Source organism: Pipra filicauda, unplaced genomic scaffold (assembly GCF_003945595.2).
Source record: "Pipra filicauda isolate LSUMZ 115617 unplaced genomic scaffold, ASM394559v2 scaffold659_size178264_pilon, whole genome shotgun sequence".
Lineage (NCBI taxonomy): Eukaryota > Metazoa > Chordata > Aves > Passeriformes > Pipridae > Pipra > Pipra filicauda.
The window spans coordinates 73,352-89,391 of NW_024104819.1; the positions used below are offsets into that span (position 1 = coordinate 73,352).

Sequence of the window (16,040 nt, forward strand, 5' to 3'; positions counted from 1 at the left end):
TTTTTCCCCTATTTTTTTTCTTCTCCACCTCCTCCCCCCGCAATTCCTGTTGGTATTGTTCTGCTTGGGGAATAGAGCTACGTGTCTCCCGGTGTAATTACCATTGGATTTGGGAGACTTTTAAGCATGCTGTTCTTGCATTGTTTCTTACATTCCTTGTTGCCAGTTCATCTATTTTGCTCAAAAATGTTATGTGCTTTTCTGAGATTTTCAATTAAGAAACTGACATCTCATTTTAGATATAAAGCTCCTAACAGTTCAAGGTGTCCTACTGCTAAGGAGGTATTAGCAACAGCCATTTAATGTTTCAGTGTGAACATGAGGAGAGTTGAAGGCTTTCCATTGTGTTCGCTACACAATTTGTTAATTACCTTTTAACAAATAATGGATTTTTAAAGTACAAAATATTTGGGGCCAAATCTGCTTTCTGTTATGAAAATTTTCTGTCAATTATGTGAGCTAGTTGAGTTATTAAGGATAAGATCTGGCTCTTCAGAAGCTGGAGCAGAACTTTCCAAACTTTTTGGGACAGTGAACTGCTGTCTGTTATAATCTTTCATTGCTTGTACGTGTTTGTGGGATCAACAGTGAATTGCTTAACCTGACTTTGCAGAAAACAGCTGGGGAGCCATTGGTTTAGAGAAACAGGTGTCATCACTTCACTGATGGATAGAAGTAAAAAATAGTGGTGTGTGCTCCAGTAGCTGTATTACATAATTGTGATTTATTTTGTGCGTGTTGTTACCTTTGTTTTAATATACATTGTAACATAGACATCACTTGAAAAGCGAGGTTTAAGTACATTAAACTACAGAGATTCATGTAGTTGCATTTGAAAGCCAAGATCGTTCTGCTTTAAAAGATGGCAGTGCTATGAATAGAATGGTGCCATCTGGTTCAGTATCTGGTCTTAAGTGGTTTTCTTAGCTTTAAGGTGGAATTTCATTATCTTTCAATTTTTCTGTACTAAATTTTTAATAATTGATTATGAAGTTAATGTCTGACTTTGTGTTTTGTTTTTTGGTCTCATGTTGGAAAATTTGTCTCAATTACATATAGATGATAAAGAGCAATGTTACTAGTGAGACTGTGATTGGGAAATTATTTCTATATTGTACAGCAGAGGGCTACATTTCATTTTGTAAGTAGTTGATTATTGGCAGCACTGATTTATTAAGCGCTGAAAAGATGATGGATAAACATGAATATTTTAAATAATTTAGCTACAAGCTTTGAGATGGAATTCAAGAAATTAAAGTAACAATTATTAGCACAAGCTATTATGAGAAATGCCCCAACTCATAGCAATCATTTTTGTTTATATAAAGTTTGGGAGGTTTTTATTTACTATTGTTAAAAATATGCAGCATGTTGGTTTTCATAACATTCTTGCTTTCATTCTGTTTGGGTTTAAAATATTTGAATAAAACCACAAAGCTATTCATATCTTCATATGCTTCAGCAACTTATAATGTTTTGGAAAAGTCCTTGTATTCATGAAAACTGTTGGATTTATGGAAGAAATATCAATAATTGCTTTGACATATATTTAATCTAGTTATTCATTTGATCTAATAGAAACAAAGCTAACATGTCAGAGAAATAACAGGAAGTGTGATCTCTTTCCTAATCTAAGTCCTGTATCATTAAGACTTTGAGTGTATATTGAAATCAAATCAGACAAGTAGTTCTTTAGTGACATATCATTTGTTTCTATCTTAAAACCTATTGCTTTTTCTACTAGGGAAAAGTGGCCCAGACAGCTTGCATGTCAGCCTGCCAGCATCTTTCAATGTCCCTGATGCAGATGCTATTGGACAGTGAATTAAAACAAATAAGCATGGGAGCAATTCAGCAGTTTAATTTAGATGTGATCCAGTGTGAATGTAAGTATATATTCCAACCTACATGTCTTAACACTGAAAAAAGTTAGATAATGTAAGTTATCTTTTTCCATAATGTACTAAAACTTTGTCTTTTATTAAATGATTAATATGACAGTATATCTTCTTGTAAAAATATTTATAAGTATGTTAAAATTTCTGGGAATTTTTTTATAAAGTTTTTTTTTTAACTCAAGTGTGTGATTGAAACATACATTGTTTTTATTCCCAATGGGATCATAATCACTGTATCCAGTAAAGACAATAGTTTAGTACAGAATTGCCCAAAACTTCAATATAAATATTATGTTGAAATTGTTAAGGAAAAAAAAAGGTCAAATGTCTGTGGAATTTTAATTTTTGTTCTTGAGTTCATCTATTATGGTACAAATTTTAAATGTGCTGTTACACGGGGTCTTCTTACTCCTAAAGCTGCTACTGCCTTACTCACCATACAGAATACTAGTACTCATTTAGTGTACATCAGATGTTGTTTTATTCTCACCATTTAAAATATGGCATCAAAGTTATTTTATAAACTGGTTCAAGTTCAATCCAGCACTGAAGGCAGGATTAATTACCTCATGTTTTGCATAGAGCTCATAGTTGAGGGCGAGCTCTTAATCTGTATGAAGGAAGTTAATTCTGTGAATATAGTTTTAATTGTTTTATAGTTGATGACTGAGATACAGTGGAAAGACTGACTAGTGATTTTTTCAATGCATATTTTCAGATTCTTCTGGTGTGTTTTTTTCCAAAGTATCTTTTCTATTATGTATTTGAAGCATGGGTCTCGGTGATTTTGGTGACAGCTGTATAATGGGGCAGTTCTATAAGTTGTATCCTGAGGTTTTTAGTTTGGATATGTGAAAAAAATTGATGACTACTCAATTAGAAGCCACCTATGGGAGACTGGAAATTTGATTTCAAGCAATTTGATTAGCATCACAAAGGATTCTTGTGGGAGTCCAGGGACAGAGTTAAGGGGCATTTTTGACATTATAACCATACATTTGTCTTTCCTTCTCCTGCCTTTGTTACATTCCAGCTAAACTCTATAACAGGTAGAGCAGGCATCTTTCTGACAGTCCTTCACTATCCAGCCCTAAGGCCTTTCAGTGCATGGAATGAACTGATGGGATTATCTGAGTCAGATTGAAAAAGTATTTGTGATTGTGACATTAAAATTTGTCTCATGATTGTACAAGTTGACCAAACGTATCATGGTTTGACTTCTTTTGCTTTTAGTACACTTGATGTTGCAAATTTAATAGTCTTCTTGTCAGGTATGTGGATAGGGGTATGTGTTTGTTCATTTGTCTAGTTTTCTAGATGTAAAAAAGATCCCAGTTGTAAAAACAGAAATTACATAGTATTCGTAATACTGATATCATAATCATTCATCTAGACAAGCTGAATTAGGGTACCCACTGAACAGTCATCTGCTAGTGTAACAGTTAAGAAAACTTACCCATTACCAAATTATTCAGTTTCTAATATTTAAAATATCAGCTGTGAACAACGCAGTACTCCAGTACTCTGTATAGATTAACCAATTCACTATTTCACTCTGGGAGCATATGGCATAGACAGGACATGACAAAGCTTGGGCCAAAATAAGACATTTTCAGAAAGCTAGTAACCTGAAGACTGAAACACTTTCTTTCCACCACTGTGCAACTTTTAGCATGTGCTGTACAAATGCAAATAGAATAAGCTTTATTTCTTCCTTTGTGCAAAGCTTTTCAAGCATGTTAGATAAAAAAATTGGTTTTGCACAGAAACCCTTTGAATAGTTTAAATGTAATTATGTAATTATTGTCAGGATAGTATGTGGCAACAGACGACATTTTGCAATCTGTGGAATAAAGGATTGACACAAGATTTTGCTCAGACAGCTTTGCCGATGTGGTTTCATTCATAAGGTCCATCACAAGCACATTCCAGGCCTCGCTGTGATGCCTGTGATTTATGTTCTTGTTCATCACCCTCCCCCAGCTTTATTCTTTGATGCTTTGGGATTAATGGATATGACAGTGACATTTCAATTAGTGCTTAGAGTGTGCATATAATTCACAACTGTTGGGTAGTTTTCTACTGTATTGTATACATGAGTTTGACATTTTACTTCTAGACACAGTAGAGTATACTCATGCATTTTGAACTGTGAAGTTAGGTGAGATGTAGAAAGTTATGAATATCTGAAGATACATTTTTAAAAATTCTTGGCAATATTCTAGATATTTTTTCTGATCTTTAACATTGTAATTTTATTCTTTCTTGTATGAACTGGAGAGATCTAAATAAAAGCAGAAAAATGTGATTACCTGTCAGGTTTTTTTCTTTTCCATTAAAAAACAATCAACAGTCCAACCAACAACCCAACGATCTGCTAATGAGCAGCAATCTGTTAAAGTCAGTAAGTGCTGAAGTTCTTAGTCTTCGCAGTGAATAGGTAGAATGATAAGTGGACTTCCAAGAAATGAAGGTGGAAGGGAAGGAAGTGATCTGGTGGTGAACTGCGATTTCATTATCCTGCACTAAATTTCTGTGCAGTGTAGTACCTATAGTACCTAACTTTAAAGAGCAGAGCAGAAAATCTGGAAGCATCTGGTATTTTTGCTTAACAATAGTAATAGCATCAGCTGGTCTTCTTTAAGGATTCATTTAAAAAAAAAAAGTGATCTTCTTGCTCTTCTTCTAACAAGTTTTTTGGTTTCCTTGCAAACATTCCAAAAGCTTTCAGTTTGATTTTAGTTTGTCCTGTTCTAATTGAAGTATTTCTCCACTCTCTCTACATATTTTATAGCCTGGAGCAGTGTTTTACCTCCATATTTTACACCACTCTTTATCAGTGGTTATCTTCCAGTAGGGTGATTAGGATTCTTGGAACAGTGTTCAGAAAACAGAACATACAGGTTCCACTGAATAATATCCAAAGTATAGTCTTTTGCTTGGACATCGCATTTCAGTTCTCCATTTTCAGGAGGAAAATGGATTGGGAAAGGGAGGCTATTTGCTATTTCTTGAAGATAAAAGTCAAATGTGGGCTGCTGTATCCCACTTTACAAGAAGAAAGGTGTGTATAATAAAAGAATAGCTTTTCAGAGACACCATGCAGATCTACATACCTTACATCAGCTTTTTATTAAGGAATTAGAACTTGTCAGAAATTCTAATTTTTGGAAGAGCCAGATGTGATTTTTATAATTTATGCATTTTAACACTGCTGAATTGTGAGGCAGGATGAATTGGCAGACTGAAATATGTTTGAGTGGGTGTCTATCTTCACCTAAATATGATTCTGTGCAAGGATGAAAAGTTTTGGGTCCTGCCTATAAATGAACATGGGTTAGTGAAGAATTAGTGCCAAGCAGGATGCTGTGTATCTTCCTTATCAGCCCTACATAGGGCTTCCTGACAGTCCCTCCTTTTTCATCCATTATGTGGAGAGCTGCAGTTTCCAAGAGAAAGTGGTATCTTGACCAAAGTGCTCTCCGTGGAGTGTACACAAAGGTAATCTCCAGGTGGGCATGCCGGAAGCTGGGGAACCCAAATCCTGTTTTTCCATGAAAAGGCACTGTATTCTCCTCTGGAGGCCCCTCACTTTACCTGCCACCTCTTCCCTCTGGGAAGCCAGGTTAACTTAACTCACTTGAGACCATCCTTCATCTGCCGGTCACATATGGCAGCACGGAGTGAGGGGAAGCAGCCGATCTTGCTGGTGCTGGGGCCAGGGCTGGGGGCTGCTGCCTGGCCAGCTGGCAGCTCCCTCAACAAGGCTCCCCTCCAGGCGTGTTTGAACAGCTGGAGCATCCAACAGGGCTGCAAAGTGGCTGCTGGCTGCTGAGATTGTCACCTGATTCTCCACTCTTCCTTTAAAAATACATTTGTACCTTTACTGTCCTGCCTGTGAATCAGTGCTATGAGACTGAAGTAAAACTGTCCTAATTTAGCTTTTGATTCGAAGTCTGGACTCTAGTTTTTAATTTCTGCCATTGAGTGGCAAAGCTGTTTGTCAGGAATTAGGTACAGAATTCCGAGACCAGCAGAAGGGCACAACCAGATGATGTCTAAAAGTTGGGGTTTGAGAGACTAAATGAAGAGACCTGGTAATATATCTAGATTTTTGTGGAAATTCAGTACAATTTACAGGGAAAGAAGTCTTAAATTCCATTTAGCAGACACGGCCTTTTTCTTAAGATCTCCATTAACGCACACACACATATATATAAAAATCACATATATCCTGTACACAAAATATAATTAAAAGATCAAAGCAAAATCTTCAAAAGAAAATGGACTGAAATAATCTTTACAATATTTACATTTAACATTATAGTGTATGTGTTACCTCCCAGCCTGTTTTTGTGTTACTACATATTTTTTTCATTAGATCCTACCTTCTTTATATTCCTGAACTGCTTGTTATACGAAGTATGTTGAGATTCTACATATTGAGGACACACATTGTGCCAAAGATCTTGTTCTGTATATACAGGAAAGGTCTACACAGTATCAACAAAATGAAAGGAGAGAAGATATTAACAAAAATCTTGTGAATACCAGATTGATGTAATGTGTATTTTCAGCTGATCTTTCCCAGACATTTAAGTTTGTGATTCAAACTGCCAAGCAGCCAATTGTTTCTCCCTAAAAATAACCGTTCAGTGGTGATCTTTGTATTTCATTCTCCTTTATGATAAAATTCCTGAATGCTTTTATGCACAGTAAAACAACCAAGCAGCCCCCTACCCTTCCAAATCCTCTTTAAACCTAGAATGATTGTAGGGGGTGAAGATTTTAAAAGATGTATATATGACAATGTTTCATTACTATCTGGAAAAGGACCCTTAGGACAAAGACATTAAGAATGTTAATCCTGTTCTTATAATATCTTCCTAAAATGCTGTGCAGTAGAAAATATTTAATTAGCTTTGTAAAATTGTTAGCAAACTTAAAAGCCCTGAGCTGAGGGCGGAGGGGGAACTGTCTGACCGTTACCATAAGTAGATTATCTTTTTGCCCTTTGAACTCATGAAATTGTAATAATGAAACAAATTCTACTGTAGTCACCTGTCAAAGTGATCCAAATGTGAGAATAAATGCTTGTGCTATAATGAGTGTCCCTGATGTTGTAAATGCATTCACTATATAAAATTCTAGGTAAAGAGAACGAAACTTATACAATAATTAAGTTTGGTACATTGCATGCTTCTTGTTCTATAACTGTGATGATAGTAGGTACTATGTATAGAAACTAAATCATTCTGCATTATTTAATGCATTAGGATAAATTCCAAACTACCTTAGCCAGATGAACTGCAGAAAAGATGCAAATATTTACCCTGTGGCATGTAAGAGTATCCCACTGTAGGAAGGTACCTCCTGAACTGTGTAGTGCCAATAGCTAACTGAAACGATTTTCCACAGGTCACACTTTTCAGTCATATTTACTTTTCAGTTCTGTGGCCCTTTCTTTGCCATTGACCTTCCTTTTCCCAGTGCTACCATTGTGGAACTGGAGGAGCTCAGACTGTAGTGGAGGAAGCTGGTCTCAGTGTACTGTCTGTGAACAGAAAGTTATACAGAGTCAGGTACAGATGGGCCTTACCTTTCAAGAGTAGTAAGGCTTCTCCTTTCTGATTTAAGAGGTCTAGAAAAGACCCCTTCTGATCATCAGGCTTATCTTCCTTATTAGTGTGCTGCCATAGCTCACAACTCATGTATCTCTTTTTAGCTCTTTGCTATGGAGCTTTGCTTGGAGTTCCCTGCTATAGTGTGGTGTTCCCATTTCAAACACTGTGTTTGGCTGCCCACAGAGGCCAGCCTGGCTGTCCCTGAACAAAGGGTGGTCCCAGGGGCCATGAAATACCTGCAGAAGGCAGCCACGTGGACCTGCAAACCTTTAGCCAAGGCTATTCAGAAGGGTGCTTGCGTAGGCATGGACATCTTTTGTTGTTCTCTGGTTTGGTGGTTGTACAGGCTGCTTTCTTCTTGCTGCTTTTAAAGAGTTTATTATTAGAAAACTCTCTCTATAAAATGCTGAGTGTAGGATATGCTTTTTCTACTGGTTTTTATTTTTCTTAATTTTTATTTTGAAAGCGTCTTTGTGGTCGATTAAAATTCCCTGAAAACTCCCCTAGAAAGTTGGTGTTACTTATAAAGTAGGAAAACTAGACAATTTAGAATTCAGACTTGAATACAGTAATCAGTGAGCATTTGACAACTGCTATTAGTACTTGTCTGAGACATTACAGCTATCTCTCTAGGGCATTTGATTGCTATTTTTTATTTCTTTACTTGACGAAGAAGTATTACAGTTTAATTTATTCTCCTATTATGTGGCTCTCATAAAAAAATTTTTGCACTACTGTAATACAAGTAATAAATTCTGCCTCTGCTGGTAAAGCTGTTACTCTGATACTATATTCATCTGTTACTAAGCTATTCTTAATTATTCTGAGATGGTCTTATTAATTTCTTGTACCATTTAAGTAAGAGTCTGTATTTACAATTGTATTCCATATAATCTTTTTTGGACTTGTGAATAGTCTGTCTGAATTCATTAGTCTGCTTTAAGTTAAACCCATACAGTCAGAAGGAAATGGTCGAGGCCATTATTTTACCATTGTGTTAGCTCAGACACTAATGTTTTTCTGGATTTTACTTAATCCAAATTTTCTAACTAGCCATTTAAAAAAATATGTTAAGGATTTCATTGTACTACATGTTAGTAGGAGTCCATGTGGCATAGTAGAGCTTAGCTCTGTATCTGAAAATTTTTTGGATGCATATGTTCTGTTTCCTCTACCACTGAATGACCAGTTTCTCAGAGTTGGAAAAAAATGTTACCTTTCACTGCCTCAGATGATACTTCTCTAAAACTCTTGCCAGTAGTACCTACTTTGTTTTGTTAAGAGCTCTGACTGAAGGGCATAAGAAAAATACTTTTAAGTTCTTTTGAAATAAGATATCTTACCTGAGTGGTGATGTGGGGCAGTGGGTGTTTGTTATTAACTTGTGACTGGGATAATAACAACAAAAAGTGTATTTATTTTTTAAGTTTGGCATTTATTGATCATTTTCTGATTTAAACAATAGCTTTCTTTCATTACTGTGTTACCATTTTATGTATTTTGAATATAGTTTTGCCTTCCGATTTTGGCAGCCTTTTTTTGGGTTCAAAATGAGCAAAGTTCATTACTGACAAATGGGCTAAAAGGCGTGAACAGGCATTTCAGCTCTGTTCTGACTGTGGCACATAGAGCTTTCTACCAGTTGTCTACACATTAAACTAACTCCCACCTTAGTGTTCTTCCTTTATTGCTGTTTGGCTAGAGGTGAAGTTTTTATAGCATGAATGCTGTAACAAAAGCAGATGTTTGAAAATATGTTGACAACCATGGAATTGGTATTATTTTAAAATTCTTCAGTAATCGTGCACCTCAGGCCAAAAAATATGTTGGTTTCTGTGGTTGTAGCATTGCTACTGGTTAGAATTTTAAGTAAAATTTCTAGCAATACTCCTAAAGGTATTATTCTTTTGGATTACTGTAAAAATGATGGAAAAGTTGTTTGTTAGTTTGTTTAGTTTTAATCACTATGAGTTATTAGTTTAAACTAATCCAGTGAAACTAGTTAATGATAGCTAGCATTTATATTGAATAGAGCTTGATTTTCTGTTACATTTAAAAAAAAATAAATCTACATCCGTAATATTTTAACCTTTTTTTTCCAGTGTTTGCTAGTTCTGAGCCTGTGCCAGGATTCCAGGGAGACACCCTGCAGTTAGCTTTCATCGACCTCAGACAAGTAAGACACTAGTTTGGTGTTTTTTATCCTACTAATTTCCCCTTCTGACCAATGCTGAAGTTATTAAATTCAAGAACCTTTCATGTTTTTGCATTCCCATGTAATTAGTTGTGAAAAGCAGTTATTTGAAGTGTTATTAGTGGCACTATTCCCTGTAATTTAGCATAAAACTGTTTCTCCAATGTGTGGTTAGGGGGCACTGTGCTACTGGTGGTACTGTTACATGAATATTAGATTGAATTTTGGTCCTGAAAATTTTGTAAAGATCTCGTGATGCCTTTTTGCAAGAGTGTACATGTTATCCTGGTGTGTGCTGACCTGATTCCATTCTGAGCATTTGCTTCTGTCTGTACAACTACTCCCTGGATAGCAGAATCGGGCATGGTATTATTTAACATTTCCTTTCCTGAATTTGTTACACAGAATTCTTTCAAACTGTTCAAAAGCAGCTTTATTCCAGTTGGCTGATCTTTATTCTATATCAAATTTAATTCTAAATGCCGTAATATTGGAAGTGCTTTTCCACAGATCTTGCCAAAAGGAGGGTTTTTCCAGACCGAAATCTACTAAAAAATCTACAAAAAGCTTTGTAAATTTGGACACTGTATCCACCCATAGCAATTGATTTTCAAAACCTTTTCATGCTTGAAGTTAGCTTTTACAAAGGATTTATTATTTCACAAAATTGTAAGTATAAGTGTTATCTAAATAATTAAATTAATCATTAGCTGCTTTCTGCGGATGTTAGTGATATTTTTCAGCACCATTATGAGCCTGTCAAAGTCACCAGAAAAGAAGAGAAAGTAGAAAGAATTCCATACCAAATTATCTATGTAGTAAGAATATTTTTGTTTTTAATAGTTTAGTAGATTTTTCACAGCAAGATTATTAAAAGACATTTCGGAAGGGAAGATTCCTGAGGCAAAAGTATTCCAGTTTCTCCTAATAGTTAGAAAGGACTTCATTAAACTGTCTTCTTAAATGAAAAAGTTAAAAGGTAGAGTTGTCTGTTAAATTATCACAGTAATATATCAATGAACAGGGATAAGCGTGGACTACAAATCCTGAGGAGGGATTTGTTCATGTGATACTTGTACTTTAGGAGTTCCAGAATTCAACATGTAAAGATGCACTCTGCCAGACTTCAAATACCACAAGTTTTGCCTTGACTAGCGGCCTTCCTCTTTTGGATTCTTTTTTATTGTCTTTTTACTGACAATGTTAAAAATGATTAAACATCTTCAAATTTGTACTTAGATCATTTTAGTTGAAGGGAAAGAATGCTGAGAGATTTTGGCACGATTTCTGTCATCCACCTAAGTGGTATAAATCCTTGCAGAGTCTGCATTTGTTTCAGGGGAAATCATGATTTCCAGCTATGAAGGAGGGCCAGGTGTGTATGTACTTGCTAGAGGAAATAAATGGCTTTTTATGTTTTAAACACTAACTGTTGAGTATGTCACATAAGTAGGTATTACGTTGCTTATGACAACTCTCAGTTTATGTTAGCAACTTACAGTTCTCTCAAACACGTTATAGAGGATGCTCTGTATGTCATGAGTCTGATTTCAGATACATTTAAACAGGAAAGGTCTCTTTATTGGGTTGCAATTGAAGCTTGTATATGTAGAATACTTCTAGTATATTTGTTTTGGTTTGTTTTTTACTATATTTTTGTGTGTATCACCAAAAGGTATTGTAGGCACACGTTAAAAACTTTTATCATTTAGTAAGGATTTTCAATAGTTTTCCTCTTTTCCTTTTTTGTGATCCATTTCTATCTTAATAGGGTGGATGACAGTTCTTTTCAAGAATACTTAGAAAGGCAATAGAGCCTTTTTCAGAAAGTTCTTATAAAAGGTCATGCTTCTGTTTTTTAGTTTGAATTTGATACTTCTTCATGAATTGCAGGATATGAAAGATAAGGAAGTAGGTCCAGTGGTCAGGTTTTACCTGCCCACCCGGACTGTGCCCTGAGGTCAAACTCCTGATATTCGCTGTTTGGTACAGAGGAGCTGATGACAGGTAGGGGCTGATACAAGGGGGAAAGCTTGAACCGTATCAAAGCTAAAAGGCAGGAGATTTGGGACTCAGTGAGAGACTGTAGCTAAAAGATGGATCAGCAGGATTGCCCTCTTCTTAAAAAGCAGCTGACCTGCAAGGGAAAAGACTTTATCGTCCTGCCAATCACATGGTTGCTAATGGAAGCCAGTTATCTCAACAACAGCTTACTCTCTCTCTGCTGTACTAGTGCAATGTGTAAGATTAATGAGGATTGGGCAGTAGAATATTATAGCATGTTTTACTAAAGAAGTGAAGTCACTTACAAGGAGCCAGCTTGGAAGACAGAGGGAAGAGCTACACTTGGATGATTACCATAGAGGGAGGGGCAGCTTTGAAAAGAATTGACATAGGTATTTTCAACCTAACAGTTCCTGATCCTCTGTCTTTCCCTGAAGACAATGTATAGACAGCATGTTGTCCCCAGCAAGCCCACTTTCCTGCTTCCTTCTTCCCTCCACAGACATAGAGAAGCAAACACAAACAGCTGGCCTGAGAAACTGTTGTGTCTAAGAAGAGAACAGTAGGTAGTAGCAGGAAGCTCTTAAGAGACCAGGAATCAAGAAAGGGCAAGCACTTAACAGTGAGCCACCTCTTTCTCCTTATTCTATTCTGCATTTATGCTCTTGTCATACTTAACATGCTCCTTAAAGATCTTTATAATCTGAAAAAACCTTAGTCAATAAAGATTTCTGTGCTATTTCCATAACCACAGTATCTCAGCATCTTACAGAGGTGACTTGGTGTGGTTGGCTAAATCACACATAGTGAATCACATGGCCATGATCATATAAAAACTTGCAGCTCCAGCTAGTTTAGCAGGTAGAAAATTGGGAAAGATTCATGGTTCTGTACAGCTGCAGTAACTGCATCATGCCTTATGCCACTTGTCTCAGCGTATGACCTGAGATCACACCTATGTGCACACTTTGATCCCATTGAAAGCCACTAAGGCACAGGCCATCTCAACAGGGTGATTATCAAAGTGGCATGTGCTGCTGTGAAGGTGACCAAGCTCTCCTGCAACCTGCATTGCTCTCTGAAGACCGTTTCTTGCTACTGCCTTTACAGGGAGCCTGGGTAAATAGTGCAGCGTCCCAAAGTGAGGTGGAAGGAACTTTGGGGATTCCACTACCAATTCAGATCCTAGGTTAATTGGAATTAACCTTCAAAAATAAACAGGTTTTAGTTTGTTCTGCTTGAGTTAGTCTCTGAGGAAACTCAGCCTCTGACATGAATTAGTTTTTTCCTGGTTATGATCTGTTCTTTAGTGCCTAAAGACTAGGGTTACAGTTCTGGAATGTGAGGTAGTTTCTTGGATGTCCTGTACACTTAAATACTGTGAGGAAAAGGCCTGAATATTACAATTTGTGTATTATTCTTTGGAGAGCTAGTGTAGTGTGTAGTGGACAAGAACGATAACCTTGTGGTAGGCCGAGAGGTCAACAGTTGCTGTCCTAAGCTGAATGTCCTGATTCTTAACCAACTGGGTGGTAACAAATACCTGTTCTTGAAATCAAATAATTTCCTTCAGAGATATAACCTAACCTGCAAATGTAGCTTCACTTTTTTTCATTTTGACTTCACAAGTTTTTCCAGGTGTTTCTCTCCACCATGAGCATTGCTTCATAAATAGAAGGGGACTTCTTCCTCTTCTATTTATCTGAAATAAGTACTGTGCTAGCTTGATGATTGTGGAGTTTCCTTATTTTGCTGGGGTGAGGAGAACTGTGTCTCATCTGTATTCTTTTGGCACTGAAGTACATGTTAATAGCCTCCAGTTGCTGCCAGTGTTGGTCCTGCAACAGGGGCAGCAGTCTCAAGTGAAAATAATCATGTGCTGTTAGTAACCCCTGAGTTAAGCAACCACAGTAGCAGTATCTCCCTCCACATGGCAACACAGAGTTTACAGACTGATAGTGGTGTCCCTTAGACTGGGAGGCCAAGGGCCGTGAATGACAAGGTCCATAAGTTCTGCATACACATGGGGGAAAAATCTTGGTGATTTTCAGCAATTTCTGTTTGCATTTTCTCAATCTTAGGGGTAGACACAAAGTCATAATGCAATCAATGTGATTAATATACAGAATAACGTCCCATGGAAACATTAGAAGATACATTTTTGTCAGACTTCTGTTTATGATGTGTGTAATTAAGCATGTGGATAAGCACTTCTATGAGCTCAAGTTATCAGTAGTACACAATATGTATTCCATCTGAAAATTGATACCTGATATTTAAAAGTATAATACATTTTCTTCTCATTCCAAAACATTGTTTAGTTTCTTGGGGTGCTTGTCCATTTATTTTGTAATGTGTTTTCTAGTGAGAAGTACTGCCAACTTTCAGAACTCTAGTGTTATGTGTAACAAATGCAAATGTAAATTTATTTGAAAGGGAAAATTCTTGCTACTACTTAATATAGCCCTCCTCTTTCTTCTTTGCTTCCTATTCATTACTGAGAGATAATATTGTCCTTCTGATAAACTCAGAAGTAACTCGTAGGTAGAAACTGTATAACAGATCATTGGGCTTTAATCCCAGCCACAGGATTTTCTGCCGCTAAAGGCAGGCTGACAGCTCAGTCTTCCCCACTGTTTTGTTTGCAGTGTTTAATTTGAATTAATTTCCTGTGGTAGTAACTGTGTTTCAGCTCGGGCTTGTCTCAGATTCCCCCAGCGTGCAGCCTGCCGAGGCTCTTGCCATCTGTGTTCCCTGTGGAGAATGCTCTTGAGCCCTTCAGTAGACCTTAGAGAATAAGTTACAGCCTGTTGCCAAACCTGTCCACCATGACTCTTGGAGGTTGAGGGCTCTAAAGGTGTGCTATGGCTCCCTTCACAAGCTGCCAGCCCACAGAGTGCCAAGGCTTTGAAATTAATGTGGTACACCCACCCCTGGCCTCTATACCAAAAAGGAGGCTTGAACTGAAAAAACATCAGGATTTTCCAAGAGAAAGAAATTCCCAACAGTATGTTTAGGAGTAAGTCTTAAAAACTTCAGAGTTTGAAGATAAAAGTAAGCCTTTCTTTCATAAGGCAACAGTTTGAATTTTTAATTAGCAAGTAGTACAGAACATTTCATCTTTTGCTTCCTGAGGGAAATGGTTGCTGAGACTTTCATCTTCACAGAGGCTCTTTCACAATGCTTACTGATCCCTTTCCCCCGTTATGCACTCCCCAGGTTCTCTGAACAAGCAGAGGAGCAGGTTACATCTGTAACATGAAGCCCAGCCTCAGGGTGCTATGTAATGGGATTTGTGCTTCTCCAGTTTTCAGTGCAATGCTACTTATTTAGCTAAAGAAAGGAGCTCAGATTTCAGACAGCAACGAAACAGGAGTTGCATCTCCCTGGATTTCAGAACACAGATCCTCACTTTTCCAGGGAGGAAGGCAAGTCTCTTTGCTGGCCTTTCCCTTCTATGTAAATTGACTTGGCACTAAGGCAGGAGGACTTGAGGCACACTGTGAGCAGAACAGGGACACTTCAAGGTTCGGTATCTCATGTATTTACATCATACAATGACAGCATGCATATGGATCCCTGTGTTCAAAATGACAGTTATTTGAGTATGACTGCAAGCAAAATGTGTGTTATCTGGCTTGCAGTGGCAACGCAATGTTTTTTCAGAGTACTATATTCTTACAAGTAAATGGGAATTCTTCACACAAATGTGGCTACTTGTTTGTAAGCATTTAAATTCCCCAATGGAATCTCTTACTTTTGATTTCTCCTTTTCAGCTAGATTCTCAGAAGCCTGTAGTTAAATCACAGTAGGATCAGATCACAAGCTGTGTGTGTAGATACTTGCGAGGAAGATCTCAATCAGTGCTCTGTACACAGAAGCAAGCCAGCTCATTACTGAGATGGGATTTATACCTGCCAGCTGGTAAGAATTAGGAAGCTTTGGAAACAAATGCACAGAAATTAACAGCGGGTGGTCGAAAACAAGCATGGCTTTGGATACACTATCTTGATAAGGATTTGCAGAATCAAAGCAGGGTGGCAAGCCAGTCGTTTCCTGGCAGTAAGTATTCCTACCCTGTTACTGCCAGAAACTAAAAGCACACATGCCAGATATTAGGTGTACGTGTGTTCCTTGGGACATTAAATCAGTCATCAAATTCAATGCAAAAGAAATTGTATCCAGTTCATCTGAATGCCCCTTTTTCAGCAGAGAAGTTCAAATAGCACGCTGATCATCGACAAGCTTTTTGCTCTAGATCCTGGCATGATGGGGCACACCTTGAAAACAGGTTTGGAAAACTCAGTATACAAATGCTG

The 16,040-nt window shown here is 37.2% G+C and overlaps 1 protein-coding gene across 5 annotated transcripts in view; it reads left to right on the top strand.

The window, feature by feature from the left end:
• The window catches only part of EXOC6 (exocyst complex component 6), an 84,248-nt gene that overhangs the window by 50,103 nt on the left and 18,105 nt on the right, over positions 1-16,040 (top strand). For 4 of the 5 annotated variants that reach the window (XM_039388490.1, XM_027743136.2, XM_027743134.2 and 1 more), the window contains 2 exons: positions 1,745-1,886; positions 9,625-9,698. In XM_039388490.1, the coding sequence (XP_039244424.1) occupies positions 1,745-1,886; positions 9,625-9,698 (216 nt within the window). Of the gene's footprint in view, positions 1-1,744; positions 1,887-9,624; positions 9,699-15,497; positions 15,646-16,040 lie in introns of all 5 variants that reach the window. The other variant, XR_005566188.1, reaches the window with a different exon arrangement.